A 10,955-nucleotide genomic window follows, 5' to 3' on the forward strand; every position below is an offset into this window, starting at 1 on the left:
TCTGTTAATTCAGTGAGAAAATATTAAATACTTGTTTTCTAGCCACTCACTGTGCTAGACACAGGGAACGTGTCTATAGTCATGCTCTTCCTTTCATGGGAAGAACTGTCAGTAAACAAGAATCAGCCACACTGTGGTCAGTTCTATGAAGATGACAAACCTGGGTGAGGCAGGACAGAATGGATGGATCAGGGGCATCCTCTCTAAGCAGGTGATATCTGAACTGAGACCTGGAGCATGAAAATCAGTCAGACTTTTCTTTGCGTGTGTTTGTATGCTTGCATATTACAGATTTTCATTTATAATAAAGTAAACATCAATATTTAATTTCCCACATAAACAAAAAGCTCTCTGAGGGTTGTCTTTTAGTTTTTCCCAGAGCGTAAGGGTGATGAAACCAAAAACTTAGAAAACCACTGTGGTTTACCCGCAGCCGTGATTGGTCCATGAGGCACCATTGTGATGGAACTGCAAACCACACCCCAGCCATGATTGGTCCATTTCTTGATCTGATCTCATAAGGTGCCACTATGATGCAACTGCTAACCACTCCTGTATAAAACCCTGACCAGGCAGAGTTTTTTTTGTCCGTTATAGCCCAGGAAGCTGATTTGTGGTGACCTGTGGACTTGGACTCCTTAGCTTGTTTTGGCGTTTTGGTCTAGCTTGTTTTGGCCTTTTTTTATTATTATTATTTTGTTATTTTCCATTTTTATTTTATTTTTTTGTTTTTATTTATTTTGTTGTTTTATTTAAGTTTATTTTTTCCTTTTCTTTTATTATTTATTTTTCTTTTTGTTTTGTTTTATTTTGTTACTCTTTTGTGTTATTTTGAAGGTGCCATGTTTAATCCCTTTGCTCCCCGCTTTGCCTTCAAGGAGCACTCTATTGGCGAGTATCTCCTCCTAAAGAGTATCAGAAAGGGATCCAATTCCGAGGTGTGGTTGGCTCGGCATTTGCTGACTGGGGCACAGGTGGTTGTAAAAGCCATTAGACTGAATGGCATCTCTAGATTTTTTCAAGAGGTCCATTGTTTTAAGAGCTTAAATCACCCAAATATCACAAAGTTATTTGAGGTGATTGTCACCAAGGACAAGATTTTTCTCGCTATGGAGCATGCGAGCGAAGGGGACTTACTTGAACACTTGAAGCACTATGGCCAAATGGATGAGGGAGAAGCCCGCACTGTGTTCCGGCAGATAGTATCCGCAGTCCAGTACTGCCACCAGAAGGGCATTGTCCACAGAGACCTGAAGCCAGGTAACATTCTTATAGACAGTGATATGACCATTAAATTAACAGACTTTGGCTTCAGTAAGGAAGTGAGTGATTTTAAACAGAGCACCTTCTGTGGCACCATCTGCTATTCGGCCCCAGAGATCTTGCAGCGTCAAACCTATGATGGCCGCAAAACTGATGTATGGAGCCTGGGGGTGCTCTTGTACAGGATGCTGACGGGGGTGGTGCCGTTTGAGGGGGACAACTTTGTGAATGTGAGAAAGCACATACTAAGTGGACATTTCTATATACCATACTTTATGTCAATGGAGGTTCAAAAACTTTTAAGAAAATTACTCACCATCGACCCTAGCCAAAGACCGACACTGGAAGATGTAATGAAGGACCCCTGGCTCAACAAGGGCCAGGAGACGATGCTGAGGCCATACAGTGAGCTGCCCCGCAGTGACTTGGACCCCCAGGTAACAGAAATGATGCAGAGCCTCGGCTTTAAGCAGGACGACATCCAGGAGTCAGTAACACAAAGAAAATTTGACAGAGTGATGGGCACATACCTGATCCTCAGAATGATGAAAACCAAGATGCCTGGCCGCACCGTCAGGGTAAGGCCCTGTTACTCCCCTGACACCAGTAGCAAGTCCTTAAGCCAAGAGGATGGTAAGCCATTTGATGAGAACACCAAAGAGCCTGCTGTTTCCTCAAAATGCCTGCAGTTGAGGGTGACAACTTCCCCACCCAACCTGGAAACCACTCCCCCAGAGCACAGCCCAGACACCCCCAGGGCAGACCTTCAGCTTAGTAATGGGGACTCCCTCTCCATCCAGAACAACAGCAGCACCAGCAGCGCCAGCAGCGGTGGTGGAGCCCCAGAGGGAGCCGCCCATGAAAGCTGCCTTCAAGCAAGGCAGCCTGAGGGTGGCACCCCAGTTGCTCCCTCTAGCCCGATCCAGGGCCGGCAGTCCATTGCTAGGAGGGCCTTCCAGTTTTTCATAAGATTCATATGTTGTGGGCCACCCACCGAGAAGAAACATCTCAAAAGGACAAAAATCAAACCAGCGTGATTTTTAAAATTGTGGACGGTTAAGGCGGGGCCACAGTCAACTTGAAGGTGCGGAGCTCCAGGAAGGCCGGCCATGTGGTATAGAAGATGAACCAAAGGTTGGAGGCAAACAGCTGCAGGTGAGAGCGGTGCCAGAAGTACACACTGTGTGTGCAGGGGGAGAGGAGTTGGTCCGGTGGACAATGGAGGTGTGTAAACTGTCAGCTTTCTCTTCACAGGATCCACACCAGGAGTGAATCCAGCAGCGCCTTGGCCTTCAGAAGCACAATGCCTGCTGAGCTTGTAGGACTGCCCGGATACCCCAGAGGTCAAGAGGAGAGGCTGCCCTCGCTGTGGGTCCATCCCTCAGCCCCCACCTGAATGAGACCAGAGACTGGACTTTTCCCTGGATCCCTTCCCTCCCCTGCTCCTTTGCTCCCATGTTTATGAGCTGCTTATTAAATATTTTAAACTTGATGTTCCAGAAAGATGTATTGAGCACTTTGTTTTTCTTACTCTGCACAGAACTGGGGCTGTGCATCCTATAGTTTGAGAAGTGTGTAGTGATAATAGTATGTGGACTTTATAAGGGGAATTCCAACAGGAACAAGTGTGGTTCCCAGCATGCAGGGTGGGTTTCAGGCACCAAGACATTAGTGGGACAAGCAGGCAGAGGTCTCCATTGTCATGCAGCTGCTGGCCTGGGTGTCTATGACCTCAGCAGGAGTCACCTCCCCTGGCCTCTTGGCTTTGCTCACTTCCCTCTGTGCTGGTGTCATTCTCAGGTGGGCTTTCCCTGTATATAAGTCAGACTTTTACATCGCTGAGGGAACTGTGCTCCAGGCAGAGGGGACAGCAGAGCTCCAGAAAAGAGTTCAAGTGGGAAAGAACTTGAAATTTTTCAAGATGGCCAAAGCATATTGAGTTGGTGTGAGAGCAGCAGGAGTTGTGGCTGCAGATGAAGGGCAAAGCTTGTGGGCCATGGAAAGGAGTGTGCAGTTTATCCTGAGAACAGTGACCAATCCATGAAGGGTTTAAGCAAGGAAGTGTTTTCCCCAATTTTGTCCTTACCACACCAGTTCCCTACACATGTAGATTCCCTACAATGAATCCATTGTTGTAAAAGGAAAAGACCTATCTGCCTCTCTGGAACTGATTTGTTGTCTGACATCACTGATCAGCTGCCCCTTTCCCTGAGGAACCTGGTGTTCCTCTGAGTCATCTGCCCTCCTTCCCTGTGATCCCAGCAGCACATGGCATAGACCTCTGTGACTCTCATCACTTTGTTGTCATTAAGTGGTTCCCTTCCTCTCCTTGCCCTTATCTTCCATTTCTGAGTTTTTAGGGGCTGGGAATTACCTCACTCACCTTTGTATTTCCAGTCATAACAGACCCAGGTCCAGAATTGGATGCTCAGAAAATGGTGAACAGGTGAACAATCCACCTGGTCACTACATAGTGGATTGTCCCAAACCAGGACACATTGGAATGTAAGAGGGAATGTGATTCATAATGATGCATGGACAATAGTGTAAAGTTGGGCTGGGATTTTACTGGGATGCATGGTCACCTGGGTGATCGCTATAAAGAATTATGACCAAAACTGTGAACTGCTATGATTTATTATGCCAATTCTAGTAGCTAGTATTATCTTGGAGATACTAGTTGCTCCAGCCAGTTTAGATCAATGGTCCCCAAAGCATGGGTGACATAAGGCATATTTGTAAGTAGCAAGGGCATCAAGATTAATCTTCCATAGTGTAATTCCCTCTTCAATTCTACATTAACATGTCTGTTACAAAGAGGAGCTCTCAGTTGGTGCTAATTATCTTAACCCCCTCGTACTCTCACTAATCTTCCTTTTTAAATGAAAAAGGACCTTTGAATAACAAGTGGTATTTGGTGGCATTTTTTAAAATTATTATTATAATTTTATTTATTTTATGCTTTCCTTTTCTTCATGGTAAATTATGATCATGTCCAGGTAGGATTGAGATAATTTCATTTTCTATTAATCTTTTGAAGTAAAAATGGTAAGGTTTTAAATATCTATATTTATTAAAGGGTAATATGCTAATTAGACTGGGTTGAGTGGACATCTACCAGACATCCGAATTCCTTCCCAACAAAGCTGTGGTGGCGGGGTCTGAGGGAGAGGCAGTAAAAGACAATCAGGCTGGCAGGGGAGCAAGCAGTTAGGGGCAAGATCAGGCTGGTATAGGGGAGTAAGCACTTAGGGGGCAATTATGCCAGCAGGGGTGGGCAGTTGGGGGTGATCAGGCCAGCAGTCAGAGGCAGTTAGAGGTGATCTGGCAGGCAGGCAGAGGCAGTTAGGGGTGATCAGGCAGTAGGCAGGCGAGCAGTTAGGAGCCAATGGTCCCAGATTGTGAGAGGGATGTCCTAGATTAGAGAGGGTGCAGGCAAGGCTGAAGGACAACACCTCCCCCCACACCACCCCCACACACCTTCTTTTTTTTATTTGACAGGGACACACACTTTTCAGTTGTTTGCATACCTACCTTTGCTATGGAAGAATAAAAACATAAGAGGAAATAGCTTTGACTCTATTGCCCTATCAAGCCAACAGGTATACAGAGATAATTATTTCTTGTACATAAAGGGTACAAGTGTTGAAAATATCTATTTACATTATTTTTTCAAAACAGAACATCAGCATGGTATAACATTATCATCTTAATCACAAACAAGCAAGATGGTTAGAAAACTACAGCAACAATAACAACCAGTCCACACCAAAATAGTAACCTGTTTTCCACCCACAGCTGCATGTTCCTCTCCAGCCTAAGGGTTTCTCTATTCAGGATAAAAATCACTTTATTTTGAAGTTACAAGGTGAGAGAGATTGGGATTATGTGGTCTTATTAGAGCACTTTGTCAGGAAATGTAATAATGAAGGTGCAGGGATAGCTCATGATTTTGAAACAACACTTCTGTTCATTCCCACCAGCTCTTCTCAACCTGACTACCAATTTAAAGGACTGTAGTTTCCAGGAAGACTGGGGTTCTGTGAAGTTGGCTGTATTCTTTGTGCCTTACACAGTGCTTGGTTCTTAGAAGACTCTTTTAACATTGTTGAATAATGAGCCACCATCATAATAGCTGCTATTGCTAAATGCCCAGGATGTACTTGGTGCTATGATTTACTATGCCAATTCTAGTAGTTAGTATTATCTGTATTGTCCCATGGAGGAAACAGTTCAGAAATGTTAAGTAATGTGTCAGGTTCACAAAGTGATAGGAGTAGGATTCAAACCTAGATATGTCTGAGGTCAATGCTTCAGTTTTTCTCTCCTACAAAATGCAAAAGAGTTATATGACTTCATAAAAGACTTCATATATGAAAAGGAAAACTCCAATAGTACAGAGAAAGACACATGCCATATGAAGTCATTTATATGCGGAATCTAAAGAAAAAAATAAACAAAACTGAAATAAATGTATAGATACAGAGAATAGACTCATGGTTGCCAGAGGAGAGAGGGTTTGAGGGACTGAGTGAAAAAGGTGAAATGATTAAGAAGTACAAACTGGTAGTTACAAAGTGGTTATGGGGGGATGTAAATTATTGCATAGGGAATATAACCAATAATATTGTAATAACTATGTATGGTGACAGGTATAGGGTAAATATCAGAGGTGAGGAGACACTGTGGGAAGTGTGTGAGGTGCATGATAGTAGGACCAATGTGCTGGACACCTGACACTAATACAAAATAATTTTGAATGTAGACTGTAATAAAAAATAAAGAGCCCTAGGCAATTTTCTCTGTAAACTGATAGGTCACAGTTCAATTCTCGTCAAGGGCACATACCTGTTGCAGGCTGGTCCCTGGGCCTGGTTGGAGTGTGTTCAGGAGGCAACCAATTGATGTGTCTCTTTCACATCCATGCTTCTCTCTCTATCTCACCCCCTCCATTCCACACTCTCTAAAAATCAATGGAAAAGATATCTTTAGGTGAGGATTTTAAAAATAAAAGACATTTATTCTTAAAAAAAAAAAAAAAGAATTTGAATCTGTACTATTAGAGCACTTTGTCAGGAAATGTAATAATAAAGGCCTAGGGATAGCTCCTTCTTCTATGATCACACAACTGTCACACACCAGGAAGTCACTCAGAAATATCTTGGCATTGGCCTCTTTATGGAATTCTCCCTTCTCTCTGTTTTCCTGAGCCAAACTCTGGACATTGACTGCGGCATTCTCTTGGTCATTGGCTTGGTTTTTTTTACTACATTTCTTCCGTGTGTAGTGATCACACTTCATCTGGAGGGGGACAGGTGGGGGCTGGCTCAAGTGACCTGGAGGAAGTACGGGGAGTGCAGTCAGTCACCTCTGGTCACCCGTGGCTCTCCTGGCAGTATCCGTTCTTCCTTGTGGAGCATCTAGGGAAGGGAAGCAGTTGCAGTGCCTAAGGCAGAGTTCCAGGAGGCCAGCAGTGCTGTTGTGATCGCGCTGGTGGCACTGGTCCATTGATGCCTGCCCTGTCCTCTGGAGATTGTACCTGCAGGATGACTAAGGAAGCCAGTCCCCAGTTCCACCTCACCTCTGCCACTGATTGATTGGAGTCAGAGGGCCAGGAGGAGGGACCAAGAGGTGTGTCTTCCAGCTACTCACCAGTCCCCACTGGGCCACTCACTCGGGTTCCCTGTTAGACATCCCCTGATCAATGGAGCCTGAAGATTGGGGGATGGCCCAGTTGTCCATTCAGTCATTACAAACTGTGGATTTTTATATATTAAGATTTTTTATATTTTCTAGTTGATGGTGCTAAAAAGGGGGGATTGATCTTATATGAAACAATCCTACTCAGTCCTTGTACTGGTTCTAATAAGTGTTTTGATTCTATTGTTCTTTTTAGATAAATCATCATATCGTGTGCAAATGAAGACAATTTTATCTCTTACCTTCTGTATTAATCAGCTCTCATTAAGCTAATGCTATGGTAACAACCAACACCCAAATCTTAGTGATTTACAACAACAAAAATATATTTCTCACTCATGTAACATGTTGAGTACCTTTTGGCTACAGCTCTGCTCTGTATGTTTTCTTATTCTGGGATCCAAACTGAAAAAGCAGCACTAATTAAGAACATGCCCTTCTTGTAGCAGAGGGAAAGCATGAGGAAGCCAGCAAACCCACACAGATGCTATTAAAGCTTCTACTCAGAACTGGCACACTCAAGTCCTTTTATATTCATTGGCCAACGCATCATATGGTAAAATCAGGTGACAATAGGGCAGAAAGTTTCTACCCTTCCAGAGGAAAGCTTTGCAAATCACATGACAAAACAAAACAAACAAACAAAAAAAACAACAGGCAAATGTAACCTTCTTGCAGGAGGCAGGGCTAGGAGAGTAGTGAATAACTGAGAACAAGAAGGTGAAGAGATCAGCCAAAGAACATATATGCATAACCCATAGACAGAGACATCAGTGTGGTAATGGCCAAAGGGAAGGAGGGGTGGGTTGGGTAGAGGTGGGGAAGGGGGGAACAGGGGATGGTGATATCTGAAATAGTGTCAACAATAAAAATAAAGTTTTGGGGGAAAACCGCCCTGGCTGGTGGCTCAGGTGGTTTGAGCATCATCCTGTGCACCAAAAAGTTAGGGGATCAGTTATGGGTCAGGCACATATCTGGGTTGTAGATTTGATCCGAGGTCAGGATGGGTGTGGAAAGCAAATAATTGATGTTTCTCTCTCCCTTTTCTTCTCTCCTTACTAATAAAAGCCTAAGTGGTCATCATGCCGTGATGCCCTCAAGCCATCACAAGATGGTTGTGCACACAGCGGATGTGCAGATGGGTGGAGTCTGCCTGGGAGTCCTACCACCTTCAAGCTCCTTGCCTTCTAACCCTCACTTTTATTCTTTATCGTTTCTTTAGTCTGAGCCAAGACCTCTATTAGTGAGCATCATCCTGTGTTTTTTATCTTAAAGACAATTGAATCTTAAACTTCGCCAATAATTGTATAATATATATACTTTTGATAGATTCTTAGTATAAATAACCTTTATAAGTTAAGGACATGTTCCGCTATTCCTAGTGCTAAGATTTTTTATCATAAATTTGTGTTGAACCTTATCAAAGCTATTTTTTAATCTTGCTTGATATCATCATACAATTTTTTTCTCCATTAGTCTGTTAATACACTAATATACATAAACTAGAGGTCCCATGCATGAAGATTCATGCAAGAATGGGCCTTCCTTCTCCTGGCTGCCAGCACCACTTTTGCTCTGCCCAGAGCCACCTTTCCACCTTCCCACGCTGCCCAGAGGCCCAGAGTGGCTGGGGTGGTGCAGGATGCCTATGTTATTACCATAGCAACAATGTAAGGATCTTGACACACACACCCCCCCCCCCCCCCCCCGCCACTCAGCTCCTGTGTATGCAAATTAACCCACCATCTCTGTGGACTAATTTGCATACTCCTGATTGACTGGTGAGCATTGTGAAGGTACAGTCAATTTACATCTTTCTCTTTTACTAGTGTAGATGAATTTTCTGTTGAACAGTCCTGTATGACTGAGGTAAATTCTACTTGATCTTGATGTATTATTTTACACCTACAGTTAATATTTTTGAATCACTTTTAATAAGTACAGTAAAATTGGTCTATTACCTGCATTTCTGTGTTGTCATCTAATTTTGGAATAAGGCTATGCTAGCCTTATAAATGATCTGTGTAAACTTTGTCCTTTTTCTATTTCCCAAACATTTGAGATAAAAGTTAATATTCACTAAAGATTTGGTACAACATTCTCATAAAACCATCTAATATCAATAAAACAGTCTGAGCCTGAAGTTTCATGAGAAGGATGGATCTTTATCACTTCAAATTATTTAACACATATTGACATGTTCAAATTCTATAGTATTTCTTCTCTATGCAGGTTTTGACTTTTCATCTGTTTGTAGGCATTTATCCATTTTTAGCTAGGTCTCCAAACTTCTTTAAGCTATACCTAATCATAAAGCTTATTATTGTGGGCAGAAATATGCCAAATATTAGAAATTATTCTCAATATTAAGATTAAGGCTAATTCTATGTTTTAACGTAGTCTATGTTCTTTCCAATATAGTCTGAATATTTTACATGGATAAGCTATTGCTTTTATATAATCAGAAACAAAATAGGTTATTTCTATTTTGCAGTAAAATTAATCCATAAAACCTACCTGATTTTTTAAGGTATTTTCAAACATTTGTGCCCCACTGGGTGTTGGTATTTGGTGAATCCTCAGGCAAACTTGCTTTCTCGGGTACTGAATTCCTGTGTAAATAAGAAGAGCCCTTCCAGGTGGAAATGATCACTTGTACATGGTCCTGTGTATTTGCAATATTTTAAAATAATAATAACTAACAGGCACTCTTGGGTTTATACCAATGTATTTCATATAAAAGGACATTTTAACATAACTAGCAATGGGTACATTTATATTCTTTGCAATTGAACTCTTGGAACATCAGTTATTTGTTCTGCTTGTCTTTTTACTGCCTTTACACTCAAATAGGGGCTTTATTAAGCAGTGTGTATTTCATTTAAGGTTTCAAAAATGTGCCTTTGGAGTAAAAGACTTATTTTTGGTGTTTTTGTGGTAAATGGTGCCTTACTTCTGTTTGGCTTTTAATATGTGTTGTGTGTGGTTCCTGGGGATTTAATGAGGCTATTATCTTTTGAAAAGATGTCAAACAACACAAATTAAACCCAGTGATTGAAGAGACACAACCAAATGGGTTTGGATAGTTCACATACATTTTAAAGCAAATGAAAGATGAAGTGTGTGTGTGTGTGTGTGTGTGTGTGTGTGTGTGTGTGTATGTCTGAGTGTGTCTGTGTAGGGAGGGATTTTACAATCCTCCTCTTCAAAGAAATGTCTTTGGTTCTCTAGGAAAATGTATAAAGGGAGTGTGCATGTGTGTGGGTGTGTGGGTGTGTGGGTGTGGGTGTGGTGTGTGTGTGTGTGTGTGTGTGTGTACATAGAAGCATCTTTATCCCAGAGAGATACCTTCTTAACCTCCTTTGTCTTGCAGTTATACTGAGCCAATTCTAGGTGTGTTCATACTTCTTCTTGATATCAACAAAGGTGGCCACAGGATCCTGGAGTGAATTAATTTTCCTAAACATTTGAGATACACACACAGATACACACACACACACACACACACACACACACACACACGAAATTTCCTTCACAGGACTGTCTACCCTTCTCTTCCAAAAGAGAGCACATGGTTTGGGAAGGTGGCACATGGCAGATGGATTTACAATGAAGAAACATATGACCCACTAGTTGGCACAATCCAAGCAGAAGACCCTCAGTGCCCCAAGGAGGACCAGCTGGCATCTGAGATGCTAAAGCCAGAGCCCCCAAGACACTGTCATCCCACAGCCATGCTGTTGCCCCAGTTCCTGGGGCAGGAATTAAGGCAGGGTCCAAAGAAACATGGCGGGAAGCCATTCTGACTGTGATTAGGGAACAAGGAACACCCAGGCCACTGGTTTGTGGGTGTCTCCAGATGTTCTGATGCACTCCTTCCAGAAAACTCTGGCAGGGACACTGGCCACAGAGTCAGCCTGCTTTAGGAATTAGCCACTAATGGTGAAACCTTGCATTGGCGGAGTGACTCATGTTCTCAGGAGATTCTCTTG

The 10,955-nt window shown here is 42.6% G+C and overlaps 1 protein-coding gene across 1 annotated transcript; it reads left to right on the top strand.

Moving 5' to 3' along the window:
• Positions 1-716: 716 nt before the first annotated feature.
• On the top strand, positions 717-2,659 carry LOC118711452 (serine/threonine-protein kinase MARK2-like). Its single transcript, XM_036424540.1, is given in 3 exon segments — positions 717-1,841; positions 2,518-2,555; positions 2,557-2,659. Coding segments are annotated over 3 exon segments (1,140 nt in total). The 5' UTR covers positions 717-842.
• The last annotated feature ends 8,296 nt before the right edge of the window (positions 2,660-10,955 follow it).

Source organism: Pipistrellus kuhlii, unplaced genomic scaffold (genome assembly GCF_014108245.1).
Source record: "Pipistrellus kuhlii isolate mPipKuh1 unplaced genomic scaffold, mPipKuh1.p scaffold_m20_p_8, whole genome shotgun sequence".
Lineage (NCBI taxonomy): Eukaryota > Metazoa > Chordata > Mammalia > Chiroptera > Vespertilionidae > Pipistrellus > Pipistrellus kuhlii.